We start from the raw sequence: 26,185 nt of genomic DNA on the forward strand, positions 1-26,185 counted from the left end.
TGTTCCCCAATCCTCAGACTGGAGATGTGGGGCACTCACCAAGACAACACTATTCCATTGGGTGTTGTCAGATAAATTAATCAAATTAATCCAAAAGTAAAAATAGCAAATTTAATCAAATGATAATCCAAACATGCCCCGACGTTTCGGTCCATACACAAGGGACCTTTATCAAGCAGCTTGGTGTTTGGTAAAATCGAGAATAAGACAGCAAAACAGAGACAAAAACCTTGTCCTAGAGGGAGACAGCCTGTGAGTCAGCTCCAGGCTCTACTCTGATGTCAGATGTCAGGAAGGACAAAGCAGGACAACAGGAAAAGGAACGCAGTCTATATTAAGAAGCTGTTTTAGAAGTGCTTGGACTAAAAAGATTTAAAGCTGGCTACACATCAGATTCTTTTTTTAAACGACATGCACGATAATGATATAGATAATTAGATTTTTAGCATATCATTAGTGTGTATCCACTACTTCACAGCCAGTGTTTACCCTGCACAGAAAAACTAAGTCACCAAAATCTACGAGCTGCATGTTCATTGGAACGGGAACAGCTAAGCATAGAGATAGGAGTGGGAGGAAGTAGTAAGGAATGAGAGGCGATACGGGCCCCCCTCCGCTGCCGCCATCGCTGTGCTCCTCCCCACCGCTGCTGCTGTCAATCTATTGGGGAGGACAGAGAAAGGATGTCTTTGGTTGGTGTACCAAAAGAGAATTTAATGATAAAACATGACTTTTATTGGTTTAATTGAATTAGTTGCGAAGATATAAAAAAACACGAAAAACACATAGGACAACATTGAGTGATTTAAAAAGGATATAATATATCCTCACCTAGTGGGACGCCACTTCACACTGTCCCTGAATAATTTTATAAAGCACGGTGGTTGAAATTTAAGAGTGGAAAAGTTATGTCTGGTATTGACAGTTTTACAGTGTGTATGCTATGTGTATGTACATTGTGGTAACCCAGCTGCCAGTGGTAGCGCTGAAACGGGATCACACCCGTGTTCAGGCGCTAATCGCTACTGCATAGTGAGCCCCAGGAATATATACATTGTATCTGATAATTGTTACATCCTGGATAAGCATACAGTGCAGATATATTAGATCCTTTTTAAATCACTCAATGTTGTCCTATGTGTTTTTCGTGTTTTTTTTATATCTTCGCAACTATTTTAATAAAACCAATAAAAGTCATGTTTTATCATTAAATTCTCTTTTGGTGCACCAACCAAAGACACCCTTTCTCTGTCCTCCCCAATATATTCATTCTGTGTCTATGGTAGCACACCCTCGCATATCGAAATATTGAATACTAATAGTGCACAAAGAGGGTCCACCCGCATAATAAGTTTGTGATTTCTGTGCGACTGGCACAGCTCTCCCCAATCTCCTTGCTGCTGTCAATCACAATCCCAAGGTCCCTGTCCGACCCATCAGTCGCAGTCCGAACCGCAGGGTTGACACATGCACAGTAGCTTCTTTGGTACTGCACATGCGCCGGCCCCCAGCCGCTATAGGCTGCTTTTGCAGCAGCCCATAGAGGCATATTCCGAGTCTGGTGCATATGCTGTATCGTCCTCGTACTGCACCTGCGCAAAACCCATTTTTTTATGGGCAACCCATATAGAGGCATCCTGGAGGGAGGGAACACCTCTCAATGGGACTGCCTTCGGTGACTGGCAGGTCGGGCTTCCAATAGGAAGTCACTGCCAGTCACAGTGAAGCCAGACTGCATCTGGCTTCACTTAGGGAAGGGAAGCCAGTGAAGCGCTTGTAAAAGAGAGGAGCTAGATGTAGTGCATTAGGTGAGGAAGATGAGCCAGGCTCCAGTATTAAGAATAGAATGAAGTGGACATGTCAGGAATTCCACGTACAGATGGAGCGCCTCTCAACCAGCACAGGTAATAAGCACAGTGTAGTTGCCCTTAGATTTTGAAGCACGGAGATCATTGCAGACTTTTGTGAGGGCAGTTTTAGTGGAGTGAAGTGAATGGAAGCCAGACTGGAATGGCTCAAGTAGGGAGTGAGAGGATAGAATGGCAGTAAGGAGGTTGTGGACAATATGCTTAAGAATGTTTGGTGGCAAAATGGAGGAGAGAGATTGGTCGGTAGTTCCTCACCAGATAAACGGTAGAAGGCTCTCAGAGTTGATAAGAGGGATGGGGAGGGGTGGTAAGGGAGAGGAGGTGGTTGGTGTCTGATTGTCTGGTGGGATGGGATGAGATGTGATGTCCTGACGTATGGTGTTAATTTTGCATGTGAAATAAGTGGCAAAGTCAAAATCAGAGTGAGTAGGAAAAGGGAAGTTGGGGGGGGCAGAGGAGGGAGTTCACAGTGGCTAAGAGGCGTCAGGGGGTTTTAGACTGGGACTTAGGTTCTTGAAGTACTGTATGCTAGTTTAGCAAGGGAAAGGGCAGCACTGAAGGATAAAAGCATATGTGTGTGAAATGGAGGAAGTCTTTCTTAGAGTGTGATTTCCTCCACTGTCAGTACAGGTATCTGGTGAATTTGGTGTGCCAGGGTTGAGGTGTTAGTTTGCGAGGGTGAATAGTGGTTGGTGGAGCGACAGAATCTAGAGCAGAAGTAAAGTAAACATTACATAGGAGAGTGACTTGTTCAGGACACGAGAGAGAGAGAATAGGAAAAAGAAGTGAGTTAAAGAGGGAGGATAGGGATGCGATATCAGTAGCCTCAATGTTATGCTTAGTGATGTTAGACTTATGAGGTGGAGACGGAGAAGCAGAGAGGGATCAGTTAAAAGAGAGCAAGTGATGGTCAGAGAAGGGGATTGGGAAGTTGGAGAAATCAGATTAAGTGAGCATCCATTCACTTGAGAGGGTGATGTGTGAGTGAAGATGTGAGGTTAAGGAGTTTAGAGGCAGAGGTTTCTATGGGAACATTAATAGGAATGTTGAAATCATCTTAATCCACTCCGAACCCCCATTTACTTTTGTATTGTCATGTATCATTTATGTTACTGTATACCACACACCTGCCTACAATGAAAATGTCCCTCCCAAGATGGCTGCCATCTCAGAGAAGACTAATATTAAGGATGTTAGCGGCTTTGGCCATTTTGGGAGATATATTTTATTGGCAGCCGAAGAGGGGAATCCATTAGCAATAAGCAAAGCCTTTGTCAGGACTTCGGACCCACGGTGGCCAGAGGGTATCCCCTAACAAGCAGGTACCAAGGGGAGAGGAGGTAGTCAGGGTTGCCTGAATTTTTTTTTTTCGAGGGGGGGGGGGGGGGCTATTGTATATTTATGCTGCTCATTGAGCCTTGTTGTCTTCAATCCCCATTGTGCAGACATATATGTGTGTGTGTACACAATGATACAGAAATAAACAAGATATATCAAATATTCCAAAGGATATAGTGCAAAGAGTTTCTTGGCAAGGTCCCCGGAAGGGATGTACCAAGGATGCATCATCAGAAACATCTGCACCAGTTCTCGGTCCTTAGGATTCCCATCAGAGTCTAAACAGGACAGAGCCAATATATACATCACTGTAGGCAATGGTAAAAGTCAGAGGTAAGAGAAAAATAAATAATACAAGCATATGCTGAATATAATCGATCCACATACTGTAGCTCACTTGAGGCTTCAGTTAGAGCTTTAACTACTTTGCAGGTTTATTGAGCATTGTACTGGGCATATAAATTCCAGCTCTGACACTTTATGGTGATCTTTCTTGATCACTCTGCACTCGAAATGAGTAGGTATCTCTTCACCTTCTCTCTCGCCTTGTCTCATCATCCTCCAGTGCTCTAGATCATTTTAGGAAGCATTGCAGTGTCTTAATTCATTTTACACCCCATCATAGTGCCCTAGTTCATTTTATACCCCATATTAGTACCCATGTTAAGTTAGCATGTTAAATGTATGTGCCATAGTCGCTCCCTAGTTCAATTTACATTCTATAGTAGTGTCGTAGATCACATTATAGAATACAATGTCCAGAGTTCAGTTCTTATTACACCACATTGTAATGCTCCAGTTTACAATATGCCACCTTGTGCCTTAACTGCGCCTGCGAGGATAAAACAGGAGTGTGCAAGATGGATCATATACTGTAAGTGAGGTTAATTACTGAAAAAAGAGACAGCAAGCACTATCTATGTGATTGCTAATCCCTTTAGGCTGGGCAAAAGGCCGGAGCCAGTTTCTTAATGTGTAATTCCAGAAGCGTGGTATATAACTACAGATAGAGTCAACCTCATCCAGCCCTTTAATAGGATTAAGTGAGCCAGATCTGTCAAACTTAATCCTATGCTAATCCCCTTTTGTATTGTTCTATGCACTGTATTGCTGCTGGCTCTCCAGAGAAGGCTACATCTGTGTTTGGCGAGGCTCAAGAGACAGGACCCCTAGATTTCAAGTCCAAAAGCAACGGCACACCCTGCACTCACTACAGCTATGCTCTTTGGTATAGAATAATATACACAGCACATATTTATAATTGAGGGGAACGCTGTCGAGATCTAACTTGCTGCTGATCATTCTACTATTGGAATATGGTGAGCTGATCTTGCAAAATCCGGATATTAGATGGATTTAGCTGCATGTTTTTCCAGATACGGACCCGGATAAGAGTTTGTAGTTTGTATTTTATGCAAACAAATTTGTCTATGGGGAAATGAATGGCTTTCGTGTCTGAGGAACTTGGCTCTTGGAAAAACAAATATATATTTTGTGGCACGTGGGGCAGAACTACTGGGTGAGTGTTCCCCAAGGGTTCCAGCTATAGAGGGAAGTCTCTAAGGATAGTTAATGACCTATAATGTCAGGTGTAACAAACACGGAGAGTGAACAGTGGGAACGAATCATCTGATTTCCTTTTCACTTTCCACCGGTGGACAAACAAGAGACATCACACAAAGAATATACAGCAGTGGACAGCCCCAGGGATTTTTACATGTGTATCTGTACCTAGATATACTCTATCTGAGATAGGTGCTTTATCCTCATCGGCTAGACAAGTAATAACACTTAAAGGCTTTTATTATACAAAATGTGTCCTGCTTTTCCATAAAAAATATATTTACAAAAAAGAAAACTTCTTTACAAATAATAATCATTTAGTAGTCCAATATTATGAGTTTTATTTTACTTGACGTTTACCTACTGAAAAAATGATTAGGGATTACACTTGCTAACTTTTGTAATCCATTTTTCAGTTTCCATCATTACTAACCTGATTTATGTTTTAAAATATTTTGTTACATTCTGAGTATTATTACAATACATTTTCATTCAGTCCCTTCTAGTTTTATCAGTTTAAATGCTCTATCATTTGTACCCCAATATACTTGTATTAGTCTTTTCTTAATAAAATGCTATTGCTGTGCAGTGTGCACTTATTTTTTATATGGTTATTATTTATTTTATACATCTTTTTATGCATGAGTAGGACCTTTTATATTGGTGAATAGCACGTGGTGTATATATATGTCATTAGAGACCGTGTGATGAATCCTAATGTTGATTACATTGGTGGGCAGCTGTTCAATACTTTGTCCTTAATATATAGCGGTCTTATTTGGAATTAACCTGGTGGATTCAATCTGGTCAGGGCTTGTTGTAAAACTGAAGTTGGTGTGTTTACACTAAAATATAGAAAGCTTTGGGAGATACTGGCCCATTATGCCTTTTGCATATTAAACTTTATATTTTCTTTTAACTATATCCCCATCCTGTAGGAAACTCAGTTTGTTTCTTAACTAAGTCACAAAAGTCATAACCAGAGAAAACCTTAACGAGCGAGTAAGAGAACACGTCATCTCTGTAATTAGGGGCTGTAAACAAGAGAACACAATCTAAAATAATAGCACAATCATGTTGGCTCCTGAATGTCCCCCCAACTGATCCATAGAAAAGGATTTAAATGCCACTTTTTCATTAATAACAATATGTGGACACGGGACCATGGCAATGTCTAAAATGTTGTTCTTATAGGGGGATCCACTCAAAGAATATTGGTGTGATCATATATGGAAAAAGCTCTAAAAGTCCTCACTTTACATTGCAAGGGACAGGTACTCCTGCCCAATTATGTGATCACTCTATGCATCATGTGATTTTGTTCAAGCCATCTTCTTTTGTAGGCACCATAAAGAATTGAAAGATCAGTTTTCCTAAGCAGAGATGTCCTACACAATTCTCTTACATCATTAATAAAGACGTTCCTCTTCCTCAATACACCGGTTCTTACCAGTGCCAGAGTAATCTATAACCAGTGCTTTATATGGGGCAGGGAAAGAAAGGCACAGACCAGTGAGCTTTTCTTGTCCTGATTTATCTGACATTAAAAAAACCACCTTAGGCTGAAGAGATTTGTTCAACCAAAGAACTTCCCTTTCCTCATGATGATAATATAAGAAGATCGACAAGATAACTCCAACACCCTCTGAGCCATGGGAATAGCCTCAAGAAACCTGGTTTTCCAAGTAAGATACTTCACCTCCTCGGAATCAAGTGTTCAAAAGGAGGTTGTTGTGATGCCTTCCACGACTAATTCTGATTCTAACTTACTCATTGAGGAGTACATAGTGGTCACAAGTGCATCATACCCTGTAGACATCTCTGCATTTAATGTAACTGTCTTCTGGAAAAAGATGAGAGATCAGAGATCTGAGCCTTTGCTTAACCCTTTATCCAAACCATTGTGCAAAAGCGGATGTAACGCTCAGTGGAATATGCTGCGCTATATAAGGAACTGTAAATAAATATATGTAACCAGACAAACTGAGAACTTTGTGCACAAAGAGACAGATGTTTTCCAAAACATAATTCCTTACTTACATGGGCATGATAACTTAAAGGGGTAAATTTACTAAGATGTGGGTTCTATTAAAGATGGAATGTCACCCATAGCAACCAGATTATATCTTCTAGACGGTGCTAAATAAATAAGATTTTGTTGCTAAGGACAACGTCCCATCTTCAATAGAACTCCTCCCATCTTAGTAAATTTACTCCTAAATGTCTTCACCACTGCATCACAAAACCCGTTCATCTTAAGAATCATGGCTTCAAATGACACAGTTACACTCGCAACGCTCCACGAGGCCACGCCCCATTTTCACCGCTGTGGGGGATATGAAGAGACGCTGTGCACATGCACACAGCGTCTTTTCATGGGTGAGAGGGGGAACTACCAACTGCCCATCTGCCAACAAGACACTGCCGGCCCCGGGCAGGACAGGGTAATGTCCCCAAAAACCGGCATGTTCCTGCGGAAAGCGGGACAGTTGGGAGGTATGTGTTCTTTATATATTTACATATCCTGTATATTAAAAAAAAAAAAACACATCAAGCTCTTACCAAAATTTTGGATGCATACTGCTATCATTTCATCAATAGTGAGGCCTTTGTCCAGATCCAAAGTATCCATTTCTGTTTTTTCATTGACAATTGCAAAGGTTCTGTAAGATGAGTTCCCAAGAGGTCCTCAATTCTGCCAAACACACCAGCTGCATACAAACAACAAAAATAACTAAATAAATCGCTATGCAGTTTTTGTACCTGGAAAACCATTATCCCGGTAGTTCCAGCAATAGAAGTAATTGCTGTTCTATGAAAACAGCCTACACATAATGAAGGTTACAGGTGAAGCAGTGCTACAGACTAATAAATAAGGGATTCATGTGAGAAGAAATACTGTATATTTTTGTATTTTAGGCACAGAAATTCTAACATTCAAAATTATTACTAAACAAAAACTTTATCCAGTAAACCCGAAGTATTGATTGTGCCGCATAGATAAATCACATACCTGTGGCATGCACTAAGCACTTTCTTATACTGTTACTTCCATTGCAGAAAGGTGAAGTGATATGTAAACACAAAATACAAGCATACCCCTCCCAGATTTTGGGTAACCTCTTCCTCTGTCTGTTGTGATCTTACTGTTTTAACTTCCTGTTTTCATAGCTTGCTTCCTCTGGCTCTGGAAACCCCTACCTAGCATCTTATCCCCCTGGGTATCTTGCAACATCAGTAGTGTTTATTCACATAACTCATAAGTAATGATAATATTGTCCCCATTAATACAATGTATACAGTGCTCTTGCTGCAATCAGATTCACAATAACTGCACATTATCATCTATATCTATATATGTCTAGTGTCCATTTGTGTGTCTCCGGAACACTGCCATCTGTTGGTAGCGAGTATAACTACATATCTTTCTCTCTCACACATGCACAAAGACAGAAGCAATCACAAGGTAGCAGACTAGCTTTCGAAGCATTTGCTTAGAGCGGGCTCACTTGTATGATGATATATGCACACACTACATTAGAGAATAGGCGAATCAACAAAAAAATATGACCATTGGTCATATTGGGCTGACCAGAGACATTCCCTGGCTGAGTACTCTGCGAGGGTGGAGTGGACAGGGTTGATGGAGAGGGCATGGCGGTATGATCGTATCACGGTGGCTGAGTACTCTGCGAGGGTGGAGTGGACAGGGTTGATGGAGAGGGCATGGCGGTCTGATCGTATCACGGTGGCTGAGTACTCTGCGAGGGTGGAGTGGACAGGGTTGATGGAGAGGGCATGGCGGTATGATCGTATCACGGTGGCTGAGTACTCTGCGAGGGTGGAGTGGACAGGGTTGATGGAGAGGGCATGGCGGTATGATCGTATCATGGTGGCTGAGTACTCTGCGAGGGTGGAGTGGACAGGGTTGATGGAGAGGGCATGGCGGTATGATCGTATCACGGTGGCTGAGTACTCTGCGAGGGTGGAGTGGACAGGGTTGATGGAGAGGGCATGGCGGTATGATCGTATCATGGTGGCTGAGTACTCTGCGAGGGTGGAGTGGACAGGGTTGATGGAGAGGGCATGGCGGTCTGATCGTATCACGGTGGCTGAGTACTCTGCGAGGGTGGAGTGGACAGGGTTGATGGAGAGGGCATGGCGGTATGATCGTATCATGGTGGCTGAGTACTCTGCGAGGGTGGAGTGGACAGGGTTGATGGAGAGGGCATGGCAGTCTGATAGTATCATGGTGGCCCTGCCTCTCACTATACAATGCCAAGATTAACAGCATGGTAAAGTGGTGGGCATGGACACAATTCTGCAATTCAGAGCACAATGTGCCTTAAGCCACTTGGCCCACCCACGGGTAGCCATGGTGCAGGACCGGGAGACTTCAATGCTAGTGAATAACTTATCTACGAGATACAATAGACCAGAAAAATAAACTCTACCCCCAATACCATACATTTAAATATCATGTCACCCATTGTATAATTGTAATTGCATAATTTATTCTAGTATCTTTAATATATGATGTACAGATAAATCCCTGCGGATTACACCTGTGACTATTGGCGCGTGTAACTAGATTGCCGTGACGAGCACGCCGGCATACAGGCATGGGTGAACAGCTGCAACATGATAGAAACGTCAGGAAATATATAGAAGGATAGTGGCACGGTGAGATATAGTATAGTGGTCCCATGCATCATACCCTGCAGACATTTCTGCATTGTAAAGTCCAGCTTGCCTGCCTACATGCATGTGCGAACAGCTGCACTCCATGGGAAATGCCTTATTGCAATTATGCAGGTCATTTTCACCCATGTGCAAGTAGTTACTATATAAATGCATGCAAATGCATACCTCCCAACTGTCCCGGTTACCGCGAGAACGTCAGGGGTTTTGGGGACATCCCTGCATCTGCCCGGGGCCAGTAGTGTACCCAGGCGAAGGGGATAGCAGTTAGGAGTCCCCACTGTCACCCATGAATAGATGCTGTAAGCATGTCCACAGCGTCTATTCAGGACCCACAGCTGTGAAAACGGTCGCGGCCCTGCAAGTATAGACCACGCCCTTTTTAGACCACACCCAAAAATTTTTTGGCTGTGGGTGTCCTTCTTGCCCCTGCTGGAAAGTTGGGAGGTATGCACAGGTGCAAGTGCATCATGGCAACAACCAACTTGGCCACATCTGTCCCTCCCAACTGTCCCTATTTCAGCAACACAGTCCTGCCTTTTGTGCACTGTCCCAACAGTTGGGCGAAATGCCCAGTGGTAAATACATGATACAAGTTCCAGGATAGACTGTATTGGGCAATCCCTAGATCAGGGGTGGGGAACCTCAGGCCCGGGGGCCCGCCCGGCGGCTTTGCCGGGAGTCAAGTACAGGGGAATTCTCGCAAGAGGTCGGTAGTTCTCGCGAGATTCCTCTTAATCAACAGCAGCCGGAGACTGTCAGTCCTATTCAGCGGCAGCCGCCGGAGCGTGGGACGGCTGCAGCAGGACAATTTGTAAGAAACATTTTTACTCATGGCCCCCAAAGGATTTTTTCCCCAAACAAACAGCCCTTGGCACAAAAAAGGTTCTCCACCCCTGCCCTAGATGATGAAAAATGAGATTGTGACACATACTCACACCCCCAAATGTCATGCACCAGGGGAAGTGACCTCATGGAGACAAGGCCACGCCTCCTTTCGCAGACTACAAATCAACATTATTAAGTATATTATTAGAAACAGAAATCTATTTATTTGAATTCAGTTATCATAAAAATAGTATTTTTTTATCACTATAGTACAATTAGGCCCTTATTCTGGTTCACCCGCAAAGACAAATTCCTTCTCAAATGGACAAAACCATGTGCACTGCAGGTGGGGCAGATGTAACATGTGCAGAGAGAATTAGATTTGGGTTTACTTCAAAGTGAGATCTATATTGCAGTGTAAAAATAAAGCAGTCAGTATTTACCCTGCACAGAAACAAAATAACTCACCCAAATCTAACTCTCTCTACACAAGTTACATCTGCCCCCCTGCAGTGCACATGGTTTTGTCCATTTAAGAAGGAATAACCCCCTTACTTTTAGCTGCATTTTAACAATGTTCATTGGCAGGAAAGTTATAGAAATTGCTATATGGATTAATAAGGGTTCCTCCTGGTTGCCATCGATGGTGATAGTATACTACCATTGATAGTCATTTGCACTATGTGGTGTATGGCCCTCAATGGTTTTAACTATTGATGGCCATCCCCCCTTTTTTTTGACTGCCTAGCCAATGGGCCAATTAGAAACTAGGGTCAGGGCTTTACGGGTGTCGAATCTATGCTCCCTTTCCCGGCCCATTGGGTAAGAAAATACCTATTCGGTTATGCTTTGTAATCGATGGAGGGAAACCATCTGGTTCTCACACAAAACTATTCTACATCGGTCATAAACCATCGATGATTTTGAATCGTTAATAGTTAATAAGGTCGACGGTGACAAAAGGTTGTAAAAAAAAAAGTCATGAAAATCACATGTTGACAGTTTCATGTGTCCAACGTTGACATGTCAGAATTGTGGGGACAGCAACAGAAAGTATTCAAATCTTGTCCGCCGGAGCGGGGGAGCGCAATCTCCCCCTTCCGGCGATGCCCCCTTCAGGAGACATGGCATCAGCTCATGCTGGCTGTACTGGGCATACACGAGATCTCCAGCGCAGCCCGGAGCCAGCAGCGTGGGGGCGCAATCTCCCCCTTCCGGCGATGTCCCCTTCAGGAGACATGGCATCAGCTCATGCTGGCTGTACTGGGCATACACAAGATCTCCAGCGCAGCCCAGAGCCAGCAGCAGGGAAAGCACTGTCTCTGTGTTGGGGATAGGGCATCGCCTCCGTGCAGCTGTCATTTATATGGCAGCGCCGATAAGGATGGGGGTGCATAGCCCCCGTCATTTAGCCCACACCATGGAGAGAAATGGTTTCAGTGCCCCATAACACAGCATAATACATCTGTCCCATAGTGAGTAAGTAACAGCAGGATTGACATTAGAGACAGAAGGAGAGTGGTGTGGTAATATGTACGTCTGATGGGAAGTACAGCACAGCATAATACATCTGTCCCATAGTGAGTAACAGTGACAGCAGGATTGACATTAGAGACAGAAGGAGAGTGGTGTGGTAATATGTACGTCTGATGGGAAGTACAGCACAGGATAATACATCTGTCCCATAGTGAGTAACAGTGACAGCAGGATAGACAGAAGGAGAGTGGTGTGGTAATATGTACGTCTGATGGGAAGTACAGCACAGGATAATACATCTGTCCCATAGTGAGTAACAGTAACAGCAGGATAGACAGAAGGAGAGTGGTGTGGTAATATGTACGTCTGATGGGAAGTACAGCACAGCATAATACATCTGTCCCATAGTGAGTAACAGTAACAGCAGGATAGACATTAGAGACAGACGGAGACTGGTGTGGTAATATGTACGTCTGATGGGAAGTACAGCACAGGATAATACATCTGTCCCATAGTGAGTAACAGTGACAGCAGGATTGACATTAGAGACAGACGGAGACTGGTGTGGTAATATGTACGTCTGATGGGAAGTACAGCACAGGATAATACATCTGTCCCATAGTGAGTAACAGTGACAGCAGGATTGACATTAGAGACAGACGGAGACTGGTGTGGTAATATGTACGTCTGATGGGAAGTACAGCACAGGATAATACATCTGTCCCATAGTGAGTAACAGTAACAGCAGGATAGACATTAGAGACAGACGGAGAGTGGTGTGGTAATATGTACGTCTGATGGGAAGTACAGCACAGGATAATACATCTGTCCCATAGTGAGTAACAGTGACAGCAGGATTGACATTAGAGACAGACGGAGACTGGTGTGGTAATATGTACGTCTGATGGGAAGTACAGCACAGGATAATACATCTGTCCCATAGTGAGTAACAGTAACAGCAGGATTGACATTAGAGACAGACGGAGAGTGGTGTGGTAATATGTACGTCTGATGGGAAGTACAGCACAGGATAATACATCTGTCCCATAGTGAGTAACAGTAACAGCAGGATTGACATTAGAGACAGACGGAGAGTGGTGTGGTAATATGTACGTCTGATGGGAAGTACAGCACAGGATAATACATCTGTCCCATAGTGAGTAACAGTGACAGCAGGATAGACAGACGGAGAGTGGTGTGGTAATATGTACGTCTGATGGGAAGTACAGCACAGGATATTGTGAAGTCCTGTGTACAGCTGGAACCTGTAAATGAGCCATGAATTAAGATTTGAGGTGGCGACATCTGATTTAAGCACAGAGCATAGATGGCTGATGACAAAATGACCGCAATGGGTATGAGATGACACAGGTCACAAGACAGCAGATGATCGAAAATATCATTCGATTTAGTTAATATGAACTCATTTATTGCTGAATTATTATTACTTATTGGTCAAAAAAATGTGACCCTGCTAATCAATTTGAGCTATACCTTGTCTCTCCAGCTATGACCTGTCCATAATGTGAGAATAGAGGGATCAGTGATGCTGTGGCGGGTATAAGGGTCAGTGACGTAGTGGTGGGTATAGAGGGATCAGTGATGCTGTGGTGGGTATAAGGGTCAGTGATGGAGTGGTGGGTATAGAGGTGTCAGAGATGCTGTGGTGGGTATAAGGGTCAGTGATGGAGTGGTGGGTATAGAGGTGTCAGAGATGCTGTGGTGGGTATAAGGGTTCGTGATGTAGTGGTGGGTATAGAGGTGTCAGTGATGCTGTGGTGGGTATAAGGGTTCGTGATGTAGTGGTGGGTATAGAGGGATCAGTGATGCTGTGGTGGGTATAAGGGTCAGTGATGGAGTGGTGGGTATAGAGGTGTCAGAGATGCTGTGGTGGGTATAAGGGTTCATGATGTAGTGGTGGGTATAGAGGTGTCAGTGATGCTGTGGCGGGTATAAGGGTCAGTGATGGAGTGGTGGGTATAGAGGTGTCAGTGATGCTGTGGCGGGTATAAGGGTCAGTGATGGAGTGGTGGGTATAGAGGTGTCAGTGATGCTGTGGCGGGTATAAGGGTCAGTGATGGAGTGGTGGGTATAGAGGTGTCAGTGATGCTGTGGCGGGTATAAGGGTCAGTGATGGAGTGGTGGGTATAGAGGTGTCAGTGATGCTGTGGCGGGTATAAGGGTCCGTGATGTAGTGGTGGGTATAGAGGTGTCAGTGATGCTGTGGCAGGTATAAGGGTCAGTGATGGAGTGGTGGGTATAGAGGTGTCAGTGATGCTGTGGCGGGTATAAGGGTCTGTGATGGAGTGGTGGGTATAGAGGTGTCAGTGATGCTGTGGCGGGTATAAGGGTCAGTGATGGAGTGGTGGGTATAGAGGTGTCAGTGATGCTGCGGCGGGTATAAGGGTCCGTGATGTAGTGGTGGGTATTTAGGGTCAGTGGTGCTGTGGCGGGTATATTAGGGTCAGTGATGCTGTGGCGGGTATAGAGGGGTCAGTGATGTAGTGTAGGGTGTAGAGTGGTCATGGATGTAGTGGCGGGTATAAAGCGGTCAGTAATGTAGTAGTCAGTATATGGGGGTCAGTAATGCAGTGGCAGGTATAAGGGTCAGTGGTGCTGTGGCGGGTATATTAGGGTCAGTGATGCTGTGGCAGGTATAAGGGTCAGTGATGGAGTGGTGGGTATAGAAGTGTCAGAGATGCTGTGGTGGGTATAAGGGTCAGTGACGTAGTGGTGGGTATAGAGGTGTCAGAGATGCTGTGGCGGGTATAAGGGTCAGTGATGTAGTGGTGGGTATAGAGGGATCAGTGATGCTGTGGCGGGTATAAGGGTCAGTGACGTAGTGGTGGGTATAGAGGTGTCAGAGATGCTGTGGCGGGTATAAGGGTCAGTGACGTAGTGGTGGGTATAGAGGGATCAGTGATGCTGTGGCGGGTATAAGGGTCAGTGATGTAGAGGCGGGTATAAGGGGGTCAGTAATGCAGTGGCAGGTATAGAGGCGTCAGTGATGCTGTGGCGGGTATAAAGGTCAGTAGTGTAGTGGTGGGTATAGAGGTGTCAGGAATGCTGTGGCGGTATATGGGGGTCAGTGATGTTGTGGTGGGTGTAGAGGCATCAGTAATGCAGTGGCGGTAAATGGGGGTCAGTGATGTTATGTAGGATAAATGTGGTCAGTGATGTATTGTAGGGAATGGAAGCATCAGTAAAGCAGTGGTGGGTATAGAGGGGTCAGTGATGCTGTGGCGGGTATAGAGGTGTCAGTAATGCTGTGGCGGGTATATTAGGGTCAGTGGTGCTGTGGCGGGTATATTAGGGTCAGTGATGCTGTGGCGGGTATAGAGGGGTCAGTGATGTAGTGTAGGGTGTAGAGTGGTCATGGATGTAGTGGCGGGTATAAAGCGGTCAGTAATGTAGTAGTCAGTATATGGGGGTCAGTAATGCAGTGGCAGGTATAAGGGTCAGTGGTGCTGTGGCGGGTATATTAGGGTCAGTGATGCTGTGGCAGGTATAAGGGTCAGTGATTTTTGTGAGCAATAGGTGTGATAATTGTGCTTGGCGCCAAAGTTTAGGATATAACAGGGTTTATTGATACAAACACAATTAAAATGTTAAGAACATGTAAAACACAATACAGTGTGTAAACACACAAAACACAAGCAAATATTAGAAGTGTGAATCTTCTTACCCCTAAGGGTATTTGGAGCCAGCAAGGATGGAATATGGCAGGATGCAGTCCGGATTGTGCACCCTGCTTGAGGCTCCACATACCTTTGCACTGGGTTGGTCCTGATAGGGATTGTGGATACCAGTCACTGCCGACGCGTTTCAAGCATCTGGGTGCTCTTCTTCCTGGGCGCAGTGACTGGCATCCACCTTGGGCTGGTATTTATAGTACAGCGAGCGCCGCGTCATGTTCGTGACCGGAAGTGCGTCATCGTCACTTCCGGTCCGGCGGTTCCGACAATAATGTATAAAAAACATAATATTTTACTAAAGCTGGTCCATGGTATGAGAGGGGCATATCTTAGCTTGTTTCCCCTATTAAGAGTGTCCCGTTCCGTGATATAGTTGCAATGTACGTATCTCAGCTTCCGGTAACCTGGTCTCAGTGATGACTTCCGGTCCCGGCTGCCCGGCTGAGACCAGTCACCTGTGCTCAAGCCTGGATATCTACAAAACCTGCACTGTTGGTGTGCCTCGAGGACTGTGGTTGGGAATGCCTGTACTACATGGTTGCCTACCTGACCCTCTCCTTCAGGGAGCCAATGCACTGTTCCTGGACTTCCCTGATAATGTATGATTGCCAGCACCTGTGGGGAGCTAGATAACTGATAAGAAATATGGGCAGTAAGGACAGTGTAATGGTTAGCATTACTGCCTCACAGCACTGAGGTCATGGGTTCAATACCCACCATGGCCCTAACTGTGCAGAGTTTGTATATTCTCCCTGTACTTGCGTGGGTTTCCTCCGGGTACAATTACCTAGCTCCCCACAGGATCTGGCAATCCTACATTATCCATACTCCCATCATGCCCCTCTCCAGGAGGACACGATGCTCTGTTCCTGGGCTTCCCTGGTAATGTATGATTGCCAGCACCTGTGGTGACACCTTTCTTATCAGTTACCTAGCTCCCCACAGGTGCTGGCAATCCTACATTATCCATACCTCCCAGCATGCCCAACTCCAGGAGGACACAATGCTCTGTTCCTGGGCTTCCCTGGTAATGTATGATTGCCAGCACCTGTGGTGACACCTTTCTTATCACTTACCTAGCTCCCCACAGGTGATGGCAATCATACATTATCCATACCTCCCAGCATGCCCCTCTCCAGGAGGACACAATGCTCTGTTCCTGGGCTTCCCTGGTAATGTATGATTGCCATCACCTGTGGTGACGCCTTTCTTATCAGTTACCTAGCTCCCCACAGGTGTTGGCAATCATACATTATCCATACCTCCCAGCATGCCCCTCTCCAGGAGGACACAATGCTCTGTTCCTGGGCTTCCCTGGTAATGTATGATTGCCAGCACCTGTGGTGACACCTTTCTTATCAGTTACCTAGCTCCCCACAGGTGATGGCAATCATACATTATCCATACCTCCCAGCATGACCCTCTCCCAGGAGGACACAATGCTCTGTTCATGGATTTCCCTGGTAATGTAGGATTGCCAGCACCTGTGGTGACACATTTCTTATCAGTTACCTAGCTCCCCGCAGGTGCTGGCAATCCTACATTATCCATACCTCTCCCAGCAGGACACAATGCTCTGCTCCTGGGCTTCCCTGGTAATGCAGGATTGCCAGCACCTGTGGTGACACATTTCTTATGTTACCTAGCTCCCCACAGGTGATGGCAATCATACATTATCCATACCTCCCAGCATTCCCCTCTCCAGGAGGACACAATGCTCTGCTCCTGGGCTTCCCTGGTAATGTATGATTGCCAGCACCTGTGGTGACACCTTTCTTATCAGTTACCTAGCTCCCCACAGGTGCTGGCAATCATACATTATCCATACCTCCCAGCATGCCCCTCTCCAGGAGGACACAATGCTCTGTTCCTGGGCTTCCCTGGTAATGTATGATTGCCAGCACCTGTGGTGACACCTTTCTTATCAGTTACCTAGCTCCCCACAGGTGCTGGTAATCATACATTATCCATACCTCCCAGCATTCCCCTCTCCCAGGAGGACACAATGCTCTGCTCCTGGGCTTCCCTGGTAATGTATGATTGCCAGCACCTGTGGTGACACATTTCTTATCAGTTACCTAGCTCCCCACAGGTGCTGGCAATCCTACATTATCCATACCTCCCAGCATGCCCCTCTCCAGGAGGACACAATGCTCTGTTCCTGGGCTTCCCTGGTAATGTATGATTGCCAGCACCTGTGGTGACACATTTCTTATCAGTTACCTAGCTCCCCACAGGTGATGGCAGTCCCACATTATCCATACCTCCCAGCATACATTACCAGGGAAGTCCAGGAACAGAGCATTTTCTCCCTGAACTAGAGGGTCAAGTAGGCAACTATGACCAGGGCCAGGCCGGAGCGCCCCAGGTGGGAGGGGTGCCTTAGCGCTCAACTGCTGAGGGGGGGTGCGCGACATGACCGCCCAGCCGCGCGCGGGGGGGTGCACGATGTGTCCGCCCGGTCCCCGGGGGGGTGCGCAGTGTGTCTGCCCGGGGGGGGGGGGGGGGGGGTTTCCGCGATGTGGCTACCCGGCCACCGGGGGGAAGGGGTGCACGATGTGTCCGCCCGGCCGCCAGGGGGGTGCGTGGTGTGTCTGCCCGGCTGGGGGGGGGAGGGATGCGCGATGTGGCCGCTGTGCTGGCGGGGGGATAGTGTTCACTCACCGAACACCTGCTCCTTCCTCTGGCTCTCTGTCCTGCGCTCCTCTACTGCTGCTGATGCGGTGGTAGAGCTTTCCAGCTCACTACCGCCCTCCAGTGGCCGGCGCCCTAGGCAAATGCCTAGACCTGCCTAGTGGTGGTGCCGACCCTGACTATGACATAGTAACCGCTAGTGCATTGGTTCCCAATGTCAGTCCTCCACTACCCCCAACAGTTTGTTTGGTACTTGTTTCCTAGCACGGCCACACCGATTCAGATCGGGGTGGTCGTGTCGGAAAAATCGGGTCGATCGCATCGCATGCGATTTGGTCGCATGCGATGCGATCGACGCGACCGACCGATTTTTGACCCGATTTTTTTCATTGAATCCAATGTAAATTTTACATTGGATTCAATGAAAAAAATTCCCAACCTCCCCAAATTTAAGCGCGTTAACCCCAGCCCACGATAGACGCCAACCCGAAGCGTGGCGAGCGCAGCGAGCCCGCGAGGGGCGGCGGTACGCGTCCTCCAACCTTTTCATGCCCTACTATCCACGTCGGCGTGGAGTGAGAATAGAATAGTGTGGCGAGCGTAGCGAGCCCCGCGAGGGGACGCGGATACCTTCACAGGTAAACGCGTCCCTTCGCGGGCTTCACAGGTGTCCGCGTTGCCACGGACACCTGTGAAGCCCGCAAGGGGACGCGTATAACTGTGAAGGTATCCGCGTCCCCTCGCTGCGCTCGCCACACTATTCTATTCTCACTCCACGCCGACGTGGATAGTAGGGCATGAAAAGGTCGGAGGACGCGTACCGCCGCCCCTCGCGGGCTCGCTGCGCTCGCCACGCTTCGGGTTGGCGTCTATCGTGGGGTGACGACGGGGACATCTATAATGTGAAATGGGTCATATTGGCCCATTTCACATTTTTTCACATTTTTACAGCATTTCAATGTTAAAAAATATTTTAACATTGAAGCCTATGCAAAAATCGGGTGCATCGCGTCGCATCGCGTCGGGACCAATGTTAATGGTCCCGACCGACGCGATGCCCCCGATATTTTACCTTTCCCGACAAGATTTCAATGTTAAAATATTTTTTAACATTGAAGTCTATGGAAATATCGGGGGCATCGCGTCGGTCGCGTCGGGACCAATGTTAATGGTCCCGACCGACGCGATGCCCCCGATATTGTCTCCTAGCCGGCAAAATGGACCTGATTTCAAAAGAAATCGGGTCCATCGGGGGTAATCGTGTCCCTTAACTAAGGGACACGATTACTTAAGATTGTGGCCGTGCTAGGAAACAAGTACCGTTTGTTTTCTCGGTCACCCAGCATGTGCAAAGGTGCACTCATTACTCACTGACACATTTTAAAAGATCCACAGGTGGAGCTTATTATTTCACTTGTGATTCTGTATGGAGACATGGAAAACGTGCATTGTGTGGGGTTCTGAGGAACGAGATTGAGAACCACTACATGAATCCAAATAGGTGAGCGAATTTGCTTCTTGTTCCTCAGAAGATTCGGTAGGTCAGGTGCCGGGACCTTTCACCATATCATCCAGGTGCATATGCTGATAGGACATTTGTGGTGGCAACTGGTCCGAGTCAGAGCAGTGGTACTGAGACAATGTTGGCGGAAGTCAGTTTTATCAAAGGTGGAGGTGTTTATACTGTACCTCTAGTGCAGGCTTTCCCAACCACGGTCCTCAAGGCACACCAACAATGCAGGTTTTGTAGATATCCAGGCTTGAGCACAGGTGACTTAATTAGTATCTGATGAATTCTGATTAAACCATCTGTGCTGCAGCCTGGATATCACTAAAACCTGCACTGTTGGTGTGCCTTGAGGACCGTGGTTGGGAATGCCTGCACTGTTGGTGTGCCTTGAGGACCGTGGTTGGGAATGCCTGCACTGTTGGTGTGCCGTGAGGACCGTGGTTAGGAATGCCTGACCTAGTTTGATGCAAAACAGCATGCATCTGTAATCAATCTAAAACCTATTGGTTGTTAAAAATATGGACAAACAGATGTATCTTAGATATATGAATTGCATGCCAGCACTACAAGTCCCAGCATACTGCTCTGTATTAACTCCAATGAGCCCTGTGCAGTAAAACTCAATGGGGGAAATTTACTAAGATGTATATTCTACTTCCCATGTGATGTTGCTATGGGAAACCAATAAGATCCTGTCTACTATGTTCTAGACCTGGGGTAGCCAACCCTAGTCCTCGAGAGCTACCAACAGTGCATGTTTTGCAGGTCTCCTCACGGAATCACAAGTGAGCTAATTAGCTCCATCTGTGGATCTTTAAAAATGTGTCAGTGATTAATGAGTGCAGCTGTGCAGCAGCTAGGTTGTCTGGAAAATGTGAACTGTTGGAAGCTCTCGAGGGCTAGGGTTGGCTACCACTGGTCTAGAACATAGTAGACAGGATCTGATTAGTTGCCCATAGCAACATCACATGGGAAGTAGAATACACATCTTAGCAGTACTATTTTTCTGGAAAAATAGGTTCAGGGACTCCAGGTCTGGGGGTGGATTAATTAAATAAAAAAAAACATATATAAGAGAGAGAGGGAGGGAGAGATAGATGTATATATTGTATTTAGAAACAAAGGCACTCACAGGTGACTTTAAAATAAAACTTATCTTATGGAAAGTAGATTTTCAGTTACTGATGATGTCATATTTAATTAGAGGTTCAGGAACTGAGTTCCTGCTGGTTCCTGCTGAAAAATAGGACTGCATCTTAGTAAATTTCCCCCAATGTATGTGAACTGTATTGATATCATGAAATCACTATAACTGCTAATGTGTATTATGCCGTCTGCATACCTCCCAACTTCTGTAGTTGGGAGGTCGGGACTCATAACTGTCCCCCCACCCCCCACTGCGGGACAATGGCGGCCCAGGGCGGGACGCGGGAACGTCCCCGAATATCGGGACGTTCCCGCGGTAAGCGGGACAGTTGGGAGGTATGCCTCTGCATAAGCAGTGTTGTGTTGATACGGGTGCGTTTTTAGTCTTTGTATTACCTGTCTGAAGCTGTTGTCAGTGAGGTATAATTTATTGGAGTATATTTGGCTCTCAGCTGTAGCCTCTCCCAATCAGACCTGGTATATCTCTGCATCTAGTCAGAGGGCCGTTATCTCAGGGAGAAATTACAAAGTGGGAATTACTTCTAAAAGAGCAGTTAAAAAAACAGTTGAACAAAATCAAGCAAGGTAATTACAATACATATTACTCTCTGGCAGCCTTTCAGCAAAGGTTTCTGTTGCGTTCACTTGTTTCTATGATTTGCATAATCCACGCCCTCCTGTGGTCAGCTCAGGTCTATCCCAGAAGTATATTGTCCCCCTTAGCTCTCTGTAGCTAGCTAGCAATGCATTCTGGGCCAAAGATGCTGCAAGTTGCCATTTTCAATTCTCCACATGGATTCAGGCAGATACAGCATTTAATGGTGAGATTATCACTGAAAACGATGTCACCATAAACTCATTTAGGCAGTGATGTATGCTAGGGGTATGGACAGGGAGTGTCCTGTCCGGGGGGGGGGCTGCCTGTGACACCTGTCACCAGGGAGTGGAGGAGGGGGAGAATAAAGCCTCCCTGTATGGTCCGGGCATGTAGCAAAAACTGGACGGTTCGGGCAGCAATCTCCCCTTCCCCATGTCCCTGATGATGGCTATCACAGGGAATCCCCCGGACCGGACACTACAAGCTCCGGACTGCTGATTTTGATGCCTGGTCCGGGGTTTAGTCCGGGTCCGGTTTTTACATAGTCCCTATGCTAGCAATATCAGTTACACTGTAGAATATATCTTGTATCATGTAATGCCATGTCTGTGAGCAGAATGTTATGTGTATTGCTTATGTTTGACTCTCCCTCCTCATCAGTCCATGTAGCTATAACTACTGTATATTCTGTAGTGTAGAAATGTACCAGCAACTCTCCTTTACTACTTCCAATGCTATTTCTCTGGTTTCCTGATTCAGGACTGTGACATCAGGCAGGGAGACAGCCTATCACCTTCTATGGCACAGTCATGTGTTCAGTATACCGTGTCTGAGGCTTTCACACTGCAAATGGTTTGGCTTTGAAACATGTAGGAGCCTTCTTTTAACACGGTTTCAAATACCAGGTCTTTGTAACCTGGTAAATTCACTCACCCTTTCACACTGCAGCTAGAACCATTGTGAAATGCTTAAAAACACTGCAATATACCGTGTTCTATCTGCAGTGTGATAGGGGTATTAGTGAGAGACTACAGTACACCAGGGTTGCCGACTTTTACAATCTCCTCTCCAGAGTGAACCCCGGAGAGGAGACAGTCAACATCATTTCTGGGGGTGGGGCTTTGATGGAGACATCATCAGTCCCTGCCCCCAGTAATGCAAATATGCGGGTCTCCATTGAGGGGGTGGGGCGAAACATGTGCTATTTGCATATTTATCCCCGCCCACTTACACCGAAAATCCACGGATCGCGGCAATTTAGAGCTTCCGCCACCACCAGGTACATAAGGGGAACGCAGGAATCCAGGAGGGTTGCCCGCCTTTCCGGGGGGCCGGGAGGGGCACCCGATTTTCCGGCCATTGCGGGAGGGTTGGCAACCCTGCAGTACACCATGCTCACCAAACTACTAATTCTCATTTCATTACAGGGAATTCTCACCAAACTTCATCCATCTTATTTTGTCCCTGACACTCACCCCTCTGTGCACATTGCCTCTTCTATTCTTCACTCCCCTCTAATAAACATGAGCTTTTACTTCTCTACGTGTACTGTCACATCCAACCACCAATATAAAAAAAACCACAAGCATCCTCCTACTGTATATCTATCTCTCCTTTCTAATCTTATTAGCTGGTGACATGTCACCAAACCCAGGCCCCAACCACCTGTCCCACTCAGATTTAACTGGATCCAAGCCTTATAGAAATTCTGCTCACCTCATAAATATCACATGCCTCCCACCACACCCCAAACAACTTACATGTGCCCTATTGAATGCAGCCTCTGTTTGCAACAAATTAACATCCATCCACAACCTCTTCCTCTCTCACAACTTCAACCTGCTGGCCATTACAGAATCCTGGCTAACACAATCAGACACGGCCTCGCCTGCAGCACTGTCACATAGTGGTTTCCACTTCACTCACACCTCCAGGCCCGGTAACTGTAAAGGAGGCGGGGTTGGTATATTACTGTCACAATCCATCACAGACTCAGTTCTACCACCAGTTCCTTCATTCACATAATTTGAAGTTCACTCTATTAGGGTTTTTTCCCCTTTCTCTGTCTGGCTCCCCCACTTCTTATCCTCTGACATATCCACCATCATTCTGGGTGACTTCAAATTCGCTATTGACAGTCCACAATCTCCGCATGCTTCCAAACTCCTCTCTAACCTCCTCTATCGGCCTCCCAGTGGTCTGACTCCTCTAAGCATGAGGAAGGCCAATGCCTTGACCTTGTTTTCACCAGGCTGCGCTCAGTCTTTGATTTTACTAACATTCCCTTCCCTCTCTCTGATCACAATCTCATTACCCTGTCGCTCTCCTCCATTACCCCAAGCTCACATGACCCATGCCAGAGGGACAAACTACTCTACTCTTGGACTTTCCTTTTTCTTTAAGATTGCTGTCACCTGTGTTGAACAGGTAAATTGATAAGAAAGGTGTTGCAGCACAGGTGATAGCAATCATACATTAAGAGGGAAGTCCAGGAACAGAGAATTGTGTCCCTCCTGGAGAGGGTCATGTTGGGAGGTATGCATAGGATTACTAATGCTATTAATTTTCCACAACTTTCCACCCCTCTGCAACAACAGCTCCTACTAATTTCTACATTTACTGTAACTCTCGTGACTCTCGCTGTTTCCCACCTGTACCAGACTCAAGAAAACAGCCCTTGATGAAGTGGCCCCAGCTTCCCATTACACCCCACACAGGCTAAGATGGCAACCGTGGCACTTCAAAACAACAAGACAACTATGAAATCAGTCACGTAAAGTAGAACGCCAATGGCGTAAATATCGTAAAATGACTGATTTCCTCACATATAAGACTAGCTACCACTCCTACTGCAATGCTTTAGACTCTGCCATACAAACATACTATCAATCTCTCATCTCTTCTAATTCCACCAACCCTAAGTGACTTTTTAACACATTTAGGTCTCTTCTGTACCCTCCCCCTCCTCCCCCATTGGCTACCATCAGTGAACAAGATCTTGCCTCCTACTTTAAGGACAAGATTGATAACATCCGAGATGAAATGGTATGCTCTTCCACAATCTCTAATCTACTTTCTTCCCCACCTGAGTTATTAAAATTCTGTCTCCTGTGCTTGTCCCAACCTTAACCAAAATCTGCACTCTATCTCTTGATACTGGTACGTTTGCTTCTCTGATCAAACATGCAGTGATTATTCCCATTCTGAGAAAAGCAATTCTGACCCTAACACTAACTACCATCCTGTCTCTCATCTCCCATGCCTCTCCAAGCTGCTCGAGAGACTCTTCTACTCTCGCCTCACATACTTTCTTAAATCTCTCAGCACTGACTAAAGTTGTGAATGATCAGGTCACTGTTAAGTCTAAAGGCCATTACTCACTACTCATTCTTTTAGATCATTCTGCTGCATTTGACACTGTTGATCACACTCTTCTCCTACAAACACTGCACTCCCTAGGTCTTAATGATACAGCCATTTCCTGGTTCTCATCTTACCTACTGTATTTGATCGCTCTTTAAGTGTTCGCTTTCTGACTCTACCTCTTTTCTAACTCTTTCAGTCAGAGTTCCACTCTAGGCTCAGTTTTAGGTCCTCTACTTTTTTCAATCTACAGCAAACTAATCAGCTCTTTTGGATTTCAGTATCACTTGTATGCGGATGGTACTTAAATCTATCTATCAACCCCAGAGTTGTCACCAGTGGTTTTGGGCCGAGTCTCTGAATGTCTCTCTGCCATCTCATCTTGGAAGTCTTCTCGAACTCAATACTTCCAAAACAGAATTAATTATATTCCCACCAGCCAAGAACAGTTACCATCCATAACTGTTGAAAACACGACAAGTTCGTTGCCTAGGGGTCACCCTCGAATCTGTCACGACTGAAGGGCTGGATGAAGTCGTGTGGTGTGTAGCAACCGGAGACGGACCAGAGGAGGAAGGATTAAATCGTGCAGGTTTAATAATAGAATTCATAAATAGAACAATACACGCTTGAATACTTTGTTAAGTGGCAGTTTAGCAATAATAAGAATTGAGCCGGCACGGCACTTTGTTAAAGATGAAAAAGTTCATTTAAACAATGACAGTTCAAGCACTGCGGACTGCAGGTTGGGGTCTTGGGAAATGAAGAAATCCGGAAAGAGAATGTACTTGATGGTAATGAGGGATCCTTGAAGACTGAAAGAAGATGGATGATGACAGAAGAATGGGAAGTTGCTTGGAAGCAGACAACTTGAAGAGCTTAGGCCAGGAAGCTCAGGGATGCAGGCAGAGACCAGGCTGTGGAGAGATCTGGCAGCGATGGGGTTAAGCTGAATCGAGACCAACACAGAGCACTGAAGCAAGGCACCAAGTCAGGAGAGGTGAGTCAGAGAGCCGGAGTCAGCTGGGAGCTGTGAACGCCTCTGGAGACTCTTTGTACTGACACTGAACAGGCCTAGGCAGATCCCCTATATCCCTAGAGGGCGGCTGCCATTGGCTGTCAGGTCAGTATGGGCGGAAACCTCAGACAAGGACCAATCTGCTATTTGCCCTTAATCAAGATGGCGACGCCGGCCTCCCGGCGCCCCTACAGCACATACCGCTACACTTGCTGGCGTCCCACGCTGCCTGCTGCCCACCAGACTGCCGCTGCCTGCTGCCGCTGACCTGGAGACCACTACACGCTAGCCGACGGCGGGCGCGAACGGGTGAGTAGTAAGCCCGCCGCGCACCGCCGCGGCTGCGTGTGACAGTACCCCCCCCTTTCTGGGTGACCCCAGGGCACCTACGCACCTTGTGTGGATTTCTTTGAAAGAACTGTCTCACCAGACGAGGAGCATGAAGAT

At 46.2% G+C, this 26,185-nt stretch overlaps 1 protein-coding gene across 5 annotated transcripts in view; it reads right to left on the minus strand.

Annotated features, from left to right (window-relative positions):
- Positions 1-26,185, minus strand: part of RASGRP2 (RAS guanyl releasing protein 2) — a 151,193-nt gene that overhangs the window by 92,493 nt on the left and 32,515 nt on the right. For 2 of the 5 annotated variants that reach the window (XM_083164806.1, XM_083164805.1), the window contains exons 2-3: positions 7,332-7,480; positions 3,382-3,484 (exon numbers count right to left, since the gene is read on the minus strand). In XM_083164806.1, coding sequence (XP_083020932.1) covers positions 3,382-3,484; positions 7,332-7,401 — 173 coding nt within the window. In that variant the 5' untranslated portion in view covers positions 7,402-7,480. Of the gene's footprint in view, positions 1-3,381; positions 3,485-7,331; positions 7,481-7,782; positions 7,803-18,133; positions 18,245-19,792; positions 19,889-26,185 lie in introns of those variants that run through there. The other 3 variants (XM_083164807.1, XM_083164808.1, XM_083164809.1) reach the window with 3 other exon arrangements.

This window comes from Crinia signifera, chromosome 11 (genome assembly GCF_055691185.1).
Source record: "Crinia signifera chromosome 11, ASM5569118v1, whole genome shotgun sequence".
NCBI classification, from domain to species: domain Eukaryota; kingdom Metazoa; phylum Chordata; class Amphibia; order Anura; family Myobatrachidae; genus Crinia; species Crinia signifera.